Consider the following 18154-nt stretch of genomic DNA (forward strand, 5'->3'; position numbering starts at 1 on the left):
TCCACAATGAAGATCCACCGGTTTTCGTGTGCCAATTTTCAGTTGCTTTTTCCCAGAGAGGACCACAAAACTGATTAAATATACATTTCAGCATGTTGATGGAATTACAAAGCTTCATAGTTATACAGAGTATGTAGATTTGTTTTTATATTCGAGGGAGGAGTGCTTAGCTAGAGTGCCTGTGTGTTCTTGCTGGGGGGTGAGTGTGCATAAGTTGGGGGGAGGAGATGCGCGGGAGTGTGTGTGTTATGGGAATGGGGGAAGGGAGATGCGCGTGAGTGTGTTGTGGGGATGGGGGAAGGGAGATGCGCATGAATGTGTGTGCATTGTGGGGGGGGGGTGAGAGGGAGACGCGTGCAAGTGTGTTGGGGGGGAGAGAGGGAGATGTGCGCGAGTGTGTGTGGGGGAGAGAGAGGGAGACGCGTGCGAGTGCATGTGGGGGGGGGGAGAGAGGGAGACGCGTGCGAGTGCGTGTGGGGGGGAGAGAGAGGGAGACGCGTGCGAGTGCGTGTGGGGGGGAGAGAGAGGGAGACGCGTGCGAGTGTGTGTGGGGGGGGAGAGAGAGGGAGACGCGTGCGAGTGTGTGGTGGGGGGGTAGAGAGGGAGACGCGTGCGAGTGTGTGGTGGGGGGGTAGAGAGGGAGACGCGTGCGAGTGTGTGGTGGGGGGGTAGAGAGGGAGACGCGTGCGAGTGTGTGGTGGGGGGGTAGAGAGGGAGACGCGTGCGAGTGTGTGGTGGGGGGGTAGAGAGGGAGACGCGTGCGAGTGTGTGGTGGGGGGGTAGAGAGGGAGACGCGTGCGAGTGTGTGGTGGGGGGGTAGAGAGGGAGACGCGTGCGAGTGTGTGGTGGGGGGGTAGAGAGGGAGACGCGTGCGAGTGTGTGGTGGGGGGGGTAGAGAGGGAGACGCGTGCGAGTGTGTGGTGGGGGGGTAGAGAGGGAGACGCGTGCGAGTGTGTGGTGGGGGGGTAGAGAGGGAGACGCGTGCGAGTGTGTGGTGGGGGGGTAGAGAGGGAGACGCGTGCGAGTGTGTGGTGGGGGGGGAGAGAGGGAGACGCGTGCGAGTGTGTGGTGGGGGGGGAGAGAGGGAGACGCGTGCGAGTGTGTGGTGGGGGGGGAGAGAGGGAGACGCGTGCGAGTGTGTGGTGGGGGGGGAGAGAGGGAGACGCGTGCGAGTGTGTGGTGGGGGGGGAGAGAGGGAGACGCGTGCGCGAGTGTGTGTGTGTGTGTGTGGTGGGGGGGGAGAGAGGGAGACGCGCGCGCGAGTGTGTGTGTGTGTGTGTGGGGGGGGGGAGAGAGGGAGACGCGCGCGCGAGTGTGTGTGTGTGTGTGTGGGGGGGGGGAGAGAGGGAGACGCGCGCGCGAGTGTGTAGTGGGGGAGAGAGGGAGACGCGCGCGCGAGTGTGTGTGTGTGTGTGTGGGGGGGGGGGAGAGAGGGAGACGCGCGCGCGAGTGTGTAGTGGGGGAGAGAGGGAGACGCGCGCGCGAGTGTGTGTGTGTGTGTGGGGGGGGGGGGAGAGAGGGAGACGCGCGCGCGAGTGTGTGTGTGTGTGTGTGTGGGGGGGGGAGAGAGGGAGACGCGCGCGCGAGTGTGTAGTGGGGGAGAGAGGGAGACGCGCGCGCGAGTGTGTAGTGGGGGAGAGAGGGAGACGCGCGCGCGAGTGTGTGTGTGTGTGTGTGTAGTGGGGGAGAGAGGGAGACGCGCGCGCGAGTGTGTAGTGGGGGAGAGAGGGAGACGCGCGCGCGAGTGTGTAGTGGGGGAGAGAGGGAGACGCGCGCGCGAGTGTGTAGTGGGGGAGAGAGGGAGACGCGCGCGCGAGTGTGTAGTGGGGGAGAGAGGGAGACGCGCGCGCGAGTGTGTAGTGGGGGAGAGAGGGAGACGCGCGCGCGAGTGTGTAGTGGGGGAGAGAGGGAGACGCGCGCGCGAGTGTGTAGTGGGGGAGAGAGGGAGACGCGCGCGCGAGTGTGTAGTGGGGGAGAGAGGGAGACGCGCGCGCGAGTGTGTAGTGGGGGAGAGAGGGAGACGCGCGCGCGAGTGTGTAGTGGGGGAGAGAGGGAGACGCGCGCGCGAGTGTGTAGTGGGGGGAGAGAGGGAGACGCGCGCGCGAGTGTGTAGTGGGGGAGAGAGGGAGACGTGCGCGCGAGTGTGTGGGGGGTGAAGAGAGGGAGACGCGCGCGCGCGTGTGTAGTGGGGGAGAGAGGGAGACGCGCGCGCGAGTGTGTAGTGGGGGAGAGAGGGAGACGCGCGCGCGAGTGTGTAGTGGGGGAGAGAGGGAGACGCGCGCGCGAGTGTGTAGTGGGGGAGAGAGGGAGACGCGCGCGCGAGTGTGTAGTGGGGGAGAGAGGGAGACGCGCGCGCGAGTGTGTAGTGGGGGAGAGAGGGAGACGTGCGCGCGAGTGTGTGGGGGGTGAAGAGAGGGAGACGCGCGCGCGCGTGAGTGTGTAGTGGGAGAGAGAGGGAGATGCGCGCGAGTGTGTGTGTGTGTGAGAGAGAGGGAGATGTGCGCGAGTGTGTGGGGGGGAAGAGAGGGAGACGCGCACGAGTGTGTAGGGTGGAGAGAGGGAGGCACGCGTGAGTGTATGTCGGGGGGGGAAGAGATGCGTGCAAGTGTGCGCATGTTGGGGGGAGAATTGTGCGAGTGTGCATGTTGTAAGGGGTGGAGAGACATGTGAGTGTGGAAGTGTTGGAGGGTGAAGAGTTGCATGAGTGTGTGTGCGTTGGGGGTGGGGGAAGAGAGCCATGCGAGTGTGTGTACATTGGAGGGGAAGGGATTTGTGTGCGAGTGTGTGTGCGCATTGGAGGGGAAGAGAGATATGCGCAAGTGTTGCATGCTGTGAGGAACAGAGATGCACGCAGATGTGTGTGCGTTGGTGGGGGAAGAGAGACATGCATGAGTGTGTGCGCGTTGTGGGAGGGGAAGAGAGATGTGCGCGATTGTCCGCATGTTGGGGAGGGGAAGAGAGACGTGCACGCGAGAATGTGTGCGCGTTGGGGAGGGGAAGGGAGACCCACGCGCGTGAGAATGTGTGTTGGTGGGGAGAAGAGAGGCACATGCGCGTTGTTGGGGATGTAAGAGAGATGAGCGCGAGTATGCATGCGTTGAGTGGGAGAAGAGAGGCGCGCACTAGTGTATGCACAGTGGCAGTGGAGGAAAGAGACGTGTGCAAGTGTATGTGTGTATTGGTGCGGGGGTAGAGAGAGAGAGATGGATGGGGAGAGAGACAACAGACGGACGTGCACATGCATTGATGGGGATCGAGAGAGAGGGAGATGCGTGCGAATGTGTGTGCACGCATAGGGGGTGAGGTGGAAGAGAGACCCGCGTGAATGTGTGCTCGTTATGGGAGAGCGATGCTTACGAGTGTGTGTGCGTTGGTGGGGGCGCAGAGAGAGAGACGCCTGCAGGTGTGTGGGCATTGGTTGGGGGGGGGGGGGGAAGAGAGAGACGTGCTTAAATTTGTGCGTGCATTGGAGGGGAAGAGACGCACGTGCATTGTGGTTTGGGGGAGAGACCCGTGTGAATGTGTGCGCGTTGGGGATGGGGGAGACACACATGTTTTGGGGGGGTGAAAGATGCATGTGACTATATGTGTGTGTTGAGGGGGCAGTGTAGACACGTGTGACGGTGCGGGTGTTGGGGGGGAGATGTGTGCAAGCGTGTTTGAGGGACATGCATGTAATCGCATGTGTTTGAACGACGTGCATGTTTGAAACATGTGTGTATGTTTGAGGGACATGCTTGAGCATGTGAACATGTATCTTTGTGGGCCGTGTGCCCATGCGTGTGTTTTTGAGGGGCCTGTGCTCTCCGCGTGTGTGTTTGAGGGACAGATTGGCACTCGTGTGTTTGTGGGATGTGCGTGTACCACTCGTGTGTGTTTGAAGGATTGTGCCAAGTTTGTGTGTGTTTGAGGGACATGCACATATCTGAGTGTCATGCGCCCATATGTATGTGTTTGAAGGGCACACATGTCAGCATGTATGTTCGTGTGATGTGCCTGTATTTGAGGGATGCCCGTGAACTTGTGTATTTGAGGGGTGTGCACATGTGTTTGTGGAACATGTACCATGTGTGTGTGTTTGAGGGACGCACATGTGTGTTTGAGGAATGCGCGTGTGTTTTTGACAGTTGCGTGTGCTTGCTAATGTGTGTTTTGAGGGACACGTGTCTGTGGGCTGTGTGCCTATGTGTGTTTGAGGGACATGCGCATGCGGTGTGTTTGAGAGACATGTGCAAAAATGTGTTTTTGAGGCACCCATGTGTGTGTTTGAGGGATGTGTTGGCACCTGGTTATTATGTCTCAATTATAGTGACATATGTGAGTGTGTGTGCACATTGAGGGGGGGAGAAGAGAGACGCGTGCGTGTTGCTTGGGGTAGGAGAGACACGTGCGAGTAAGTATCCTTTGGGAAGTTGAAGAGAGACGTGCGTGATTGTGTGCGCTTACGGGGGGGGGGGTGGGGAGAAAGAGAGACGCGCGAGTGTGTGCGCTTGTGGGGAGGAGAGACGCACTCGCGAGTGTGTGCGTGTTTGGGGGGTGAAGACAGACGTGCACGAGTGTGCACTTGTGGGGGAGAGGAGAGACGCGTGTGAGTGTGTGCGCATTTAGAGGGTGAAGGTAGATGTGTGCGAGTGTGTGCGCGTTTGGGGGGGTGAAGAGAGACGTGCGCGAGTGTGCGCATTGGGTGGGAAGAGAGACACACATGAGTGTGTGCGCATGGTGGGGGAAGAGAGAGTCGCATGAGTGTGTGCATGCTGGGGCAGGGTGTAGAGAGACGTGCACGAGTGTGAGGGCATTGGGGAAGGGACAAGAGACACAAGCAAGTCTGTGGACGGGTGTGTGCGCGCGTTGGGGTAAGAGAGATGCATGCAAGTGTGCACGTTTTGGGGCGTAAGAGAGACACGCTTGAGTGTGTGCGCATTGTTGGTGGGGGAGAGAGTAGTGCTCGAATGTGTGTGTGCGTTGGTGGGAGGGGTGGAGAGAGAGAGAGGAGAGACAGACAGACTGACAGATGAGCATGTGCATTGGTGGGGTTCGAGAGAGAAACGGAGGGAGAGTGAGAGATGAGTGCGCGTGCATGGAGCATTGGAAGAGAGATGTGCGTGCATGGGAAGGTGAAAGAGAGATGCGTATGAACATGTGCCTGTTGTGTGGGGGGGAGAGATATGTGTGTGTGTGTGGGCATTGGTGGGAGAGGGAGAGAGACGTGCGAGTGTGTATGCGTTGGTGGGAGGGAGAGAGAGAGAGAGGCGCGTGTGTGTGGGGGAAGGTGGGGGTGGAAGAGAGACACGCGCGTGAGTGTGTGCACACGGAGGGCAAAAGGTGCGTGTGTTGGGGGAGAAAGATGCACGCAAGTGTGTGTGTGTGTATTGGGATGGGGCAGTGGAGACACGCATGAGGATGCGCGGGTTGGGGAGGGAGATATGCGTGAGCGTATTTGAGGGATGTCTGTGTAATCGCATGTGTTTGAATGACATGCGTGTGTTTGAGAAATGCACATGTGTGTTTGTGAGGGACGTGCGGCACGTGTGTGTGTGTTTGAGGGACATGCACATGTTAAGGGACACATCCATGTGTGTGTATTTTAGTGTCGTGCGCACCCATGTGTGTGTGTTTGAGGGACACGTACATGAACATGTGTGTTTCAATGATGTGCTGACTCGTGTGTGTTTGAGGAACATGCTTGTGTATTGGAGGGACGCGCTGAGTGTGTGTGTTTGAGGGACACGCACACGTCTGTGTTTGAGGGTTGTGTGCACGCGTGTGTGTTTAAGGGACACACATGCATCTGTGTTTTTGAGGGAAAGCAGCCCCAGTGTATTCAACCTCTCCCTATAGTTCAAATCCTCCAATCCTGGCTACATCATTGTAAATCTGTGTGTTGGGGGTGAGAGGCATGTGTGTGTTGAGGGGTGAGAGACACGTGCATGTATATGTCTGGGCACGTATGTCAGGAGGGCGCATCTGTATGCGTGCATGTGTCAGAGGGTATATGTGGGCGTATGTATGTTGAGGCAACACTTGCATGCACGTGTGCCTTTTTGTGTGTACGTCAAGAGGACATGTCTGTTTGAGCATGTGTCGTAGGGGCTGTCCGCATGGACGTGAGTCAGGGAGGCCTATCTGCATGGCGTGTGTTGTGGGAGAGCACGTCTATGTTGGGCTGTGTGTGTTGGTAACATGCCTACTTGGGCGTGTGTGTGTCAGGGGCGTGTCTACAGGGCCGTATGTGTCGGGGGCATGTCTGCAAGGCCATTTCTGCGTGGGTGTGTCTTTTTGAGGGATGTAAGCGTGCCACATGTATTTGTGGGATGCGTGCCACACTTGTGTGTTTGAAGACTGTGCGCATGTGTTGAGGGCGAGACACATGCGTGTGTTGGGGGCTAGAGACACGTGCGCATGTATGCCTGTGCTTATGTGTCAGGAGGACGCATCTGCATGTGTGTATGTATCAGGGGCAAGTATGTGTTTGTATATCAGTAGTGGGGGGGGGGGAGGAGTGTGTGTCTGTGTGTGTGTGTGTCTCTCTCTCTCTCTCTCTCTCTCTCTCTCGAGTGGATGCGTCTGTGTGTGAAAGAAGCTTTACTGAAAAGCTTTATTGAAATGCTGGAAGAAGCTTTATTGAAAGATCTGATGCACAGAACTACTTGCGTTATTCTAAGTTGTCATATCCATACAGACAGGCCTGAGACAACTAGGCAAACACCAAACCTTTGACCTGGCCCTTGAAGTGGGAGAATTCAATATGTGAAAGCTGCTGTTTACATATAAATGTGTCTTTGTTGTGAACAGATTTTGACACCACTTGCGAATGTGGATTTGCCATAAGCTATACCAGCATGGAGTCAATTCTACAACTTTCTCTCTCGGTATAGCTCCCAGATAGAGAACTGAGCTTACTTTCAAAGCTTTTCATTGTGATATATCTTTTGCATTGGGATCTGCATCTCCACCATCTCAAAACTGAGTTCGCTTCAACTAATTGAACAGATTTAAAACAGAAGAGGAGAAATGATTTCTCTGAAAGGATCATGAATCTGTGGAATTGACTACCCCAGAGTGTGGTGGGTGGTGGGTGCTGGGACATTGAGGAAATTTAAGGAGGTGATAGACAGATAGCTAATTAATAATGGGTGGAGGGTTATGGAGAGTGGGCAGGCAAGTTGATTGTATCAAATGGTGGAGCAGGTTCTGGGGCTGAATTGCCTCCTCCTGCTTCTAGTTCTTATCTCCTTATATCCTTCTCTCGATCTGACCTTCTTTCTTAATCCCTGTGTCTCAGTGTCTCCCTATTGTCTGTGCCATTATCTAAAGAGATATTTGTTAACAGGATAAGTTCCTGAAGCATACTGTATAGCAGATATTAAGCATTTGTTAATTCATAAGCTCTCTTGGAATCAAATGTGATTCTCAGAGATAAACAGGATAAATTTTCCACTTTGGTGATGGTGAGCTGGTTTTCAGTGAGCTGTTATGGTAAGGTTTGGCAGGGTGGTCAGAAAATATTGACCAATTTGTGGCAAAAGCTTCTGACCCACCAACACTGAAGTGAAGAATTTATCTCAATCTTTCCAATCCATTACTGAGCAGAACGAGTCAAGAGAAACCCCTGGAAGCTGAGTGATCCATCGCGACTCCAGAGTTTCCCAGAAACTAGCTTGACCCACACTTGGTCTCCTTGGTGAAGTTTCAGGATCACAGTTTTCACTGAGAGCTGTGAACTGCCGTTTGAAAGCACGCTATGGATTACACTGACTGTCTTATTGTTCTTGGCCAGGACCACATCTGTCTGGAGCCCCTTCATTGGCAGTGAAGAGTAACAGAAGAAGTACAGTCCACACCTGGGACTTGTGAACTTTCCAGTGTTGTTACTGTACCCCTGTCCGAGATTCACATTGACGACATCGTACACGATCGGATCCACAGGAGTGGGCACATGATTCATTGTGGAGCGCTGCACATCAAAAACCACATCCAATTCTGATAAAATAGAAAACGGACATTTAAAGTCATTACTGAAAGCATTTCTCAAACTCCAAATTGAGAGAATTTGTTATGAAAATGTCAGGATGCAATCAGGTTAGGCCCAGACACAATGAACATTGAGGAGATGGAGGTGAAATACAGTCACCTGTAGTTCAGCATTGTCATGGCTTTTATAATAAACTATCTTTCTTCACTTGGAAAGTTAAGGTGACCTGGGGATTTTCTGATGCTGCGGATTGTGGTAATGTCAGTACGATTCCTCTCACCTTCCCTTCTCACATCTGAAGATGTTGTGCCTTAATAGGGGACAGATGTATGAGCAGGAGACCTTGCCTCCACCCAATTAACCCACCTTATTGAAGACATTGTGTTGAATAATTAAATGGTACCTCGTCCAGGTGGCCAGGATGAATAAAAAGAGATCATCCACTCCTCCCTCCACCACACCCACTCTTTGAAATAAGCAGACCCCTCTGCCTCCATCTCTCAGAGACATCGTGTGTACCTGCTTAGTGTTACATTTCTTTTACCATCAGCCACACTCTTTTGGGCAATGCTAGTTTTGTATTGTAGGCCCAGTTCATTTGGAACTGACTGAGGCTATTCCAACTTATTTTACAGTTATCTCATCTTGTCTGGATGAGATGTGAACCCAGAGCAATGTTATTTCCTAGTTCCCTATTCAGATGGGTTCATGTAGAGGTTGTTCCCCTTTGACGCCTTAGTTACATTCCAGCAAAACCTCGTTAAATAGAAAATCGCTTGGGAAAAATGGGATTGGGATAGACCAGCAAAAAATATCACTCACAGTCACTCAAAAATCACCCAAAAGTCTAACACAATGTATAGCACAGCCTGAATGAAGGTATAAATCATATTTATCAATGGAACAAAAGGAAATTTAACTCAGTACGGTGAAAAAGTATTGTTAATGCAGGGACAGTGCGTAAGGTATGCTTCCTCATTCCTGTTGAGCGAGTTATATCACACATTCTCTCCTTCAGCTCAAAAAGCTTTATAATATTTAGCTTCTCTTCCAGTGTTATAGCCTTTCCTTTGTGTTCACTGCCTGCAGTTTTATCACCAGGATGCTTCTTGCTAACATTCTTGTCACTGCACTCCTTCGTTAATTTCAAAGAAAGGGATAATCTAGGAGTAGCGTACCTTTCACAGAAAGCTGATCAATGTATCTGTCAGAAAGCTGCTGTCTGTATAGTACCTCCCACAGAAAGCTAGTGTGTCTGCAGCTGACACCAGCGCACGCGCAGAACGGGGCAGAGACTTTGGGATAGCCATTGGTGCATGGGCAGAACGAAGTGCCCAAAACGGTCACTGCTCGATTTGTGCTATTGTGTCCTTGAAACTCCTGTTCCTTAATTCTTCAGCGATGTTATAAACAAATCCCGTTGCTGAAATGCACGTTATCTAAGAACGACTAGTACTCGGTTACATTTGGAAAGGTCAGTAAGCCCTGAATGTGTCCTTGCTGAGCATCTGCATCTTCAGCAGTGGATGGTAATCAGAGATGGGGACTCTGGCATTTGACGAAAGAAAATTAGCCAATCTAGAGTTCTGAGCTCAGTTTTAGGAGCCCTCATTGGCATTGCTACCAGGTTTGTATGTTTCATTACTTCCATGTTGTGCATGTAGCCACTGAGCCACACTGAGTCTTCATAGCACACCATCCAGCATATTCTCACACTGTGTTTTTAGTTAAGAATGGCTTTTTCCTCTATCTGGGAAATGTCCTGCTTTTATGAGCCCTTAAAACCATAAGATACAGGAGCAGAATTAGACCATTTGGCCCATAGAGTCTAGAATCAAACCTGGCACTGTGAGGCAGCAGTGCTAACCACTGAGCCACTGTGATGTCCCCTGTCCTGCACAGCCCTCTGCAGCAATGAATTCCACAGAGTAACCTCTGGCTGAAGAAATTCCTCCTCATCTTAGATGGAAAGGGTCATGCCTTCACGAGGCTCTGCCCTTGGCTGTCAGACTCTCCTAACGATGGAAACATCTTCTCCATGTTGATTCTATTCAGGCCTTTCTGTATTTCTTTAAATTTCAATCAGATCCCCACTCATCCTAAATTCCCATGTGTACAGACCCAGAGTTCTGAACCGCTCCTAATTCATCAACCCTACATTCCCAGGATCGTTCTTGTGCACCTCCTCTAGAAATCCTCCTCCACCAGCATATCCTTCCCCTGGATATGGGGCACAAAACTGCTCACAGTGTTTCAAACGAGGTCAGACTAGAGCCTTATAAGCATCAGCAGTACATCTCTGCTCTTATATTCTAGGCCTCTCAAAGGATTGGATTGCCTTCCTAACTACCAACTGAACCTGAATGTTAAGCTTAAGAGAATCCTGAACTTGGATTACTAAGCTCCTTTGTGCTTCAGATTTCTGAAGCTTTCCTCATTTGGAAGATAGTCTGTGCCTGTATTCTTTCTACCAAAGTGCATAACCTCTCAATATCGCACATTGTCTTCCATCTGTCAGTATTTTGTCCACTCTCTGTGCTTGTCCAAGTCCTTCTGCATAACATAACCTGACCCACCACCCATCTTTGTCTCATCTACAAGCTTAGCAGCAATGCACTCAGTTCCTCGTCTCGATTAATGTATAATGGGAATAGCTGCCCCTGCAGAACTCCACTACTCACCGGATGTCATCCTGAAAAAGGCTCCTTTAACCCCATTTCCTGTTATCACCCATGGGCTATTGTCTTATCTAGCAGCCTCCTGTGTGGCACCTTGTCAAAAGCGTTTTGGGACTCCACATAAATCGCATCACTGGTTGTCCTTTGTTTAACTAGCTCATTACCTCCTCAAAGAATTCGAACAGATTTGTCAGGCATTACAGAGGTATTTGACAAAACTGTGCTGACTCAGTCCTATTTTACAATGTAGTTCTAAGTACTCCACAGTCTCATCCTTAATAATTTACCAACAACAGAGGTCAGGCTATAATTTCCTGTCTTTTGTCTCCCTCTCTTTGTAAAGTGAAGTGTTATGTTACCATTTTCTGGTCATCTGGGACCTTCCAGTGATTTTTTTCTGAATGATCTCCTCAGCTGTTCCCTTCAGACCCTGAGCTGTAGTCCATCCAGTCCAGGTGATCTATTTACCTGCAGACATTTCAACTTCCCTCACCCTTTCTCCTGAGTAATGGCCACTGCACTCATCTCTGCTCCCTGATTCTCTTGAAGTTCTGGTCTGCTACTGCTGTCTTCCACTGTGAAGACTAATGCAAAGTATGTATTCAGTTCCTCTTGCAACCTTCTTTTATATTACTAGAAAACTTACTTTAATATTTCAGTTTCTCTCCCATTCTTGCTTTTTTTTTAGTTAGCATCTGCTGGTTTTAAAGTCTTCCCAATCCTCTGGCTCCCCACTAATCTTCACCACATGATGTACTTTTTCTTTTGTTTTCATGGTGTACCTGCCTTACCTTATCAGCCATGGTCAGCTTGTCCTCCCTTTAGTCTGATTTTTCTTCCTTGGGATGAATTTCTGCTGTGCCTCCCAAATTATCCCATAAACCCCTGCCCTTGCTGCTCTACTGTCTTCCCTGCTTGATTTCCTTCCAATCAACTCTGGCCAGATCCTGCCTCATGTGATTGTTGTGACATGAACTCTGTTGTATTAGCATTACATGCAATTCAAACTTTTCTCTCTCGAACTATCTCCTGATTTATATTCTACCCCACAGACTGACTGTTGCTTGGAGGTCTGTACATAACTCCCATCGGTGGTGTTCTTTTCCTTTGCAGTTACAAACACGTTCTCTGCCTTCCACCTTTCCTCTCCCATATCGCTTCTTGCTATTGATTTAATCTCAATTTTGACTAACAAGGAAATCCTGCTCCCTCCACCCATCTGCCTGTTCATTCAATAGGATGCATATCCTACGAGTTTTATTTCCCAGCCCTGAGCCTCTTGCAGCCATGTCTTTGTAATGGCCACAATATAGTGCCTACTAACTGTGGGAAGCAAGGGAAGTGATTGCTGGGCCCCTTGCTGACATATTTGTATCATTGATACTCACAGGTGAGGTGCCGGAAGTTTGAAGGTTGACTAACATAGTATCATTTAAGAAAGGTGATAAAGACAAGCCAGGGAACTATAGCCCTGTGAGCCTGACGTTGGTGGTGGGCAAGTTGTTGGAGGGAATTCTGAGGGACAGGACTTGCATGTATTTGGAAAGGCAAGGACTGATAAGGGAAAGTCAACATGCCTTTGACCGTGTAAAATCATCTCTCACGAACTTGATTCAGTTCTTTGAAGAAGTAACAAAGAGGATTGATGAGGGCAGAGTGGTAAATGTGATCTATATGGACTTCAGTAAGGCATTCTACGTGGTTCCCCATGGGAAACTGATTAGTAAGGTTAGATCTCATGGAATACAGGGAGACCTAACCATTTGGGTACAGAACTGGCTAAAGGGTAGAGGGTAGTGGTGGAGGGTTGTTTTTCAGACTGGAGAACTGTGAGCAGTGGAGTGCCACAAGGATTGGTGTGGGTCCACTATTTTCGTCATTTATATAAATGCTTTAGATGTGAATGTAGGAGGTATAGTTAGTAAGTTTGCAGATGACACCAAAATTGGAGGTGTGGTGGACAGCGAAGAAGGTTATCTCCGATTACAACAGGATCTTGATCAGATGGCCAATGGGCTGAGGAGTGGCAGATGGAGTTTAATTTAGATAAATACGAGGTGCTGCATTTTGGGAAAGCAAATCTTAACAGGACTGATACACTTAATAGTAAGGTCCTCAGGAGTGTTGCTGAACAAAGAGACTTTGGAGTGCAGGTTCTTGAAAGTTGAATCGTAGGCTTTCCTTTATTGGTCAGAGTATTGAGTACAGGAGTTGGGAAGTCATGTTGCAGCTTTACAGGACATTGGTTGAGTCACTTTTGGAATATTGTGTGTAACTCTGGCCTCCTTCCTATCGAAAGGATTTTGTGAAACTTGTAGGGGTTCAGGAAAGATTTACAAGGATGTTGCCAGGGTTGGAGGATTTGAGCTATAGGGAGAGGCTGAGGCGGCTGGGGCTGTTTTCCCTGGAGCGTCAGAGGCTGAGGGGTGACCTCATAGAAGTTTATTAAATCATGAGGGGTATGTTTAGGATAAATAGGCAAAGTCTTTTCCCTGGGATGGGGTGTCCAGAACTAGAGGACGTAGGTATCGGTTGAGAGCGGGAAGATATAAAGAGACCTCAGGGGCAACGTTTTCACGCTCAGGGTGGTACGTGTATGGAATGAGCTGCCATAGGAAGTGGTGGAGGCTGGTACAAATGCAATATTTAAAAGGCATCTGGATGGGTACATGAATAGGAAGTGTTTGGAGGGATATGAGGTGCTCCAGCCCGAAATGTCGATTTTCCTTCTCCTCAGATGCTGCCTGACCTGCTGTGCTTTTCCAGCACCACACTCTCAACTTTAGAGAGATATGGGCCAAGTGCTGGCAAATGGGATGAGGTGAAGTTGGGATATCTGGTTAGCATTGGACAAGTTGGACCGAAGGGTCTGTTTCAATGCTGTACAGCTCTATGACTCTAATTCTATCTGTGCTACAAGCCCATTGCCCTCGTTCATGTACTGTGTGCGTTTAAGGAAAAATGTCCCCTTGGTCCTGTGTTGACTGCTCCAATCCCCACAGTTGTCATCTCATCTGATGTGCCTGAAGTCAGATCCCTGACCCTTTCTGTACTCTGTCTTATGACTTGTTGCTGAAACTTGTTGGAAATGTTGCATGAACTCACCTTTATTCCAAGCATAAGTAGATCTGAGCCTGGCTTTTGCTTCTGCAATCAATTTCAGTGGATTACTTAGTTTCATTTCTTCATTTGCAACTCCCTGGAACAAATTGAAAAACTGAAGTAAATGTTTGTGCGTTCTCTGATATGCACAGCTGAACATCAGTGTTTGCAGGATGTTAAATAAAAGCAGAAAATACTGGAGGAAGAAAGCAAGTCAAGGCAGCATTTATTGGACAGAGACACAGTTAGCATTTCAAGTCAGACATGTTGCTTCAGAACTGAAAGGGGTTGGAAATTCATGGTTTTTATGCTGTTGACAGAGGGAGAGAAGGATCAAGAGGAACATACTGTGAGGGTGCCCAGAGCAGAAGACAATGGGGGTTTCAAAAAGTATAAAAGAGAGATTGAAGTGTCAAATAGTGTTCATGATCAGTTTGAATAGGAGAAAATAGGTCAGTTGTGCTGGGCGCAAAGCCAACAAGACAAGGAGGGGGGTATAATGTGTGTTCACAGTTTGTAATTGTTGAATTCCATGTTGGGTTCTGAAGGCTGTAATGCATCTATTGAAGTAGAAAACGAGCTTATGTTGAGCTTTGTTGAAACAACATAGCAGGCTCAGGACAGTCACATCAGCATGGGAGCAAGATGGCTTATTGAAATGACAAGGAACTAGAAGGTCAGAATCATTCTTACAGACAAAGCAAAGGTGTTCAGCAAAGTAGTCACCCTGCCTGGTTCTGCTCTCACCAATATCACAGGGAGAGTAGGGATGAGGAATTGGTAGGATGAGGAATTGGTAGGAATGATGGAAGAGTGGACCAAGGAGGGAGTGATCCCTTGGAATGCTCGTTGTGGAGAAGAGGGAATGATGTTGCTGGTAGCATTTTGCGAGAGGTACAGGACATAGCTGAGGATGGTCCTTTGAATGCAGGAGACTGGTGAAGTGGAAACTGAGAACAAAGGAAGGTCCTGGGGAGTGTTGCTGAACAATGAGACCTTGGAGTGCAAATTCATAGCTCCTTGAAAGTGGAGTAGAGAAAGTAGATAGGATGGTGAAGAAAGTGTTTGGTATGCTTTCTTTTATTGGTCAGAACATCAAACGTAGGAATTGGGAGGTCATGTTGTGCCTGTACAGGACATTGATTCGGCCACTTCGCAATATTCTGTGCAATTCTGGTCTCTCTTGTAGCGGAAAAATGTTGTGAAACTTGAAAGGGTTCAAAACAGATTTAAAAGGAGTTAGCCAGGGTTGGAGGATTTGAGCTAAAGGAAGAGGCTGAATAGGCTGGGGATGTTTTCCATGGAGCGATACAGGCTGAAGGATGACCTTATAGAGGTTCTATGTTTATAAAATCATGTGGGGCATGGATAGGGTAAATAGACAAGGTCTTTTCCCTGGGAGGGGAGTCCAAAACCAGAGGGCATAGGTTTAGGGTAAGAGGGGAATGATTTAACAGGGAGGTTCGGGGCAACTTTTTTACACAGAAGGTGGTGCATATATGGAATGAGGAAATGGTGGAGGCTGGTATAATTACAACATTTAAAAGGCATCTGGATGGGTATGTGAATAGGAAGTGTTCAGAGGGATATGGACCAAGTGCTGGCCAATAGGACTAGATTAGGTTAGGATATCTGGGTAGCATGGATGCGTTTGATTGAAGGGTCTGCACAGCTCTATGACTGTATGAATATTGTTATTCTGGGAAGAGGTGGAGGTAGAATTATGGGAAATGGATTGCACCTGACTGAGAACCCTGTCCCCCCCCATAGTAGTGAGGAATCTTTGGTTGAGGATAAAGGAGTGCACGCTGCTGGCACCCCTGTGGAAGGTGGCATTCTGAGAACAGGTGGTGCAGAGGAACAGGGCAAATGGAATGGAGTCCTTTCAACAGCAGGGTATGAGGAGGTGTTAACTGTAGGGGGTTGGGGAGGTTATAGTGGGTATTGGTGGACAACCTCTTATCAAGAAATAGAAACATCAGAATTGTTCAGGCCTCCATTCAAGAAAGAAGCAGAGTCCCTTTAGACCATCCTGATGGAGGATGGATGTGTCGAGGCATTGCATATCTGTGGTGATGAGGAAGCAGCTGAGTCCAGGAAACAGGAAATTGTGGGATTAATGTAAAGTATCAGAAGAACCATAAATATAAGTGTGAAGAGACTGACCAAGGGAGAAAAAGTAGAGTCAAGATATGAAGACCTGATTTCAGAGGGGCAGGAGCAGGGTGAAAAGTGGGTCAATCCTGTTTGTGAAGTCTGGGAAGAAGGTAAAAGCAGGCTTTGAGGCCCTGAAAGATATTTCATCTCCTGAGGGATTCTATAAGTAAGGGGTTCTGTTTAAAATTGAAGGTTTCCCATTGAAGATCGATCAAGGAGAAGTTATTCTCTTGAGGATTGTAGGTGTTTTTGGTGATTGATGCATTCTCTCCCCAGTGAGCAATGGAGGCACACTGATTAAATATATACCAGGCTGAGTTAGACAATGACAGAAATTGCTGGAGAAACTCAGCAGGAATGGCAGCATCTGTGAAGAGAGAAAAAGTTAATGTTTCGCAACAGTGACCTTTCCTCAGCTATTCGTAAATCAACATGCCACTAGTACCTCTGTACCAATGCTGAATTGGGTGGAGGAAGAATATATTTTCTTAATGAACGCATGTTGCTGTTTCTCCCATGAATTTACTTACGTTCATCCAGGTACTTACGCTCTGCTTCTGTGATAAATTATATATATTTTGTGGGCAGGATCATTGGATTAGGGAGGGATATGTTGTTACAAGATAATAAATTATTGATGAGTGTTTTAAATTGGTGGTGTTGCGGTGCTTGGAGCTGGATTGGTGGGTGATTGGTGTGTTGATAGAGGTGGGAGGAGGCCAATTTGGAACAATAGCACCCTCCATTGAAATGTCATTCTCTTTGAAGTAAAGGCCAGCATTCCGTTTGCCTTCCTTATTTCCCGTTGAACTTGGATATATTTGTGATTTATGGAAGAGGACTCCTGAATCCCTCTGTTCTGTAGCTTTCTGCAGTCTTTCCCGATTTTAGTATTCAGCTCCTTTATTCTTCCTGTCAAAGGGCATCACCTCACATTTTCCGCCTGCCAAGTGTTTGCCCACTCACGTAACCTATCTGTATCCCTCTCCAAATTGTTTGTGTCATCCACACCGATTACCTTCCCACTTATTTTTAGCCCCATTTGCAAATTTGGCTTTAGGATATTCACTTTCTCCATCCAAGTCATTAAGAAGCACGGTAAATATTTGTGGTGCCAGCACTGATCTCTGTGGCAGACCATTAGTTATAGGTTGCCACCCTGCAAATGCCCCCTCATGCCAAATTTGTCTATAAGCTGGCCAGTCCTATATTTATGGTAATATACTAACTCCAACACCATATGCTCTCATGTAATAAGGTCAAAAATCTCACAACACTAGGTTATAGTTCAACAGATTTGTTTTTGAAAAGACAAGCTTTCGGAAACACGCTCCCCGTTCAGGAAGTAGTGAGGGAGGATATATTGGACACAGAATTTATAAGTAAAAGACTAAGGGGTCACACAACTGATATGAATGTATTGAATAAACCTAGGTGGCTGTTAAGTCTTTAATCAGTTGTCCATGTCCATTCTCTTGACCTGGAGAGTGAGATGATAACTTAAAGGATAACTTATTTAAAGTGAGAACAAACTCAGCCTGATGTTGGAGAGAGGTGCACAATGAGGACTGTGGAGGCTTTCTTTCAAGAGTGGCCTGAAGCAGAGTGTCTTCAGACCATCCTGATGGAGGATGGATGTGCCGAGGGATTGTCAAGGAAGCAGCTCAGTCCAGGAAACTGGAAATTGTGGAACTAATGTAAAGTATTAGAAGAATCAGAAATGTAAATGCGAAGTTAGAGATGCAGGTTTCGACTGATTAATGTGTAAATCCCAAAATTTCTTTCACGTCCCTGCCCTGAGATAATTTGAGGTTTGGTCAGTATAAAAGAGGTGACATCTTAAGTCAGACAATGCATTTTAGATGTGAAGTCTTGTTTAGAGTCTGTCTGTGTCCTAACCTGGAGTCAGACTGGTTTTATTTCCAATGTAGGAATTTATAAAATGACATAGTGACTGACCGTTTACAAAGTATGTGCTTTGTGAAAAAAATAGAAAGTATCTGCAAATGCCAATCTGCAAATTCACCACATTGATTTATTTGTGTCATAGTGGTGGTGGGGTTGGGGGGAGGGTGGTGGAGGTGGAGGTGGAGAGTGTGGACTGTGTGTGAGGGAGAGAGTGTGTGTGTGTGTGTGAGAGAGCGAGAAGGTGCACTTCCATTCTAACTGATTAAAACCTGCATCTCCATTCTAACTGATGAAATACTTAAAAGTCATCTAGGTTTGCTCAGTACATTTGCATCAG

General features: G+C 48.7%; 2 protein-coding genes and 1 long non-coding RNA gene across 4 annotated transcripts in view; 2 read left to right on the top strand and 1 right to left on the bottom strand.

Moving 5' to 3' along the window:
• LOC140468840 (uncharacterized) lies at nt 1-8187 on the top strand. The gene is made up of 2 exons (XR_011955842.1): nt 1-129; nt 7778-8187. It is a non-coding gene; the product is annotated as an uncharacterized lncRNA (long non-coding RNA).
• Nucleotides 1-18154, top strand: part of mthfs (5,10-methenyltetrahydrofolate synthetase (5-formyltetrahydrofolate cyclo-ligase)) — a 78426-nt gene that overhangs the window by 29425 nt on the left and 30847 nt on the right. The window lies entirely within an intron of this gene.
• LOC140468837 (complement C1q tumor necrosis factor-related protein 3-like) overlaps nt 6612-18154 on the bottom strand; it is a 21650-nt gene continuing 10107 nt past the window's right edge. Inside the window, exons 3-4 of the mRNA XM_072564873.1 lie at nt 13756-13849; nt 6612-7980 (exon numbers count right to left, since the gene is read on the bottom strand). Coding sequence (XP_072420974.1) covers nt 7580-7980; nt 13756-13849 — 495 coding nt within the window. The 3' untranslated portion in view covers nt 6612-7579. The remainder of the gene's footprint in view (nt 7981-13755; nt 13850-18154) is intronic.

Source organism: Chiloscyllium punctatum, chromosome 48 (genome assembly GCF_047496795.1).
Source record: "Chiloscyllium punctatum isolate Juve2018m chromosome 48, sChiPun1.3, whole genome shotgun sequence".
Lineage (NCBI taxonomy): Eukaryota > Metazoa > Chordata > Chondrichthyes > Orectolobiformes > Hemiscylliidae > Chiloscyllium > Chiloscyllium punctatum.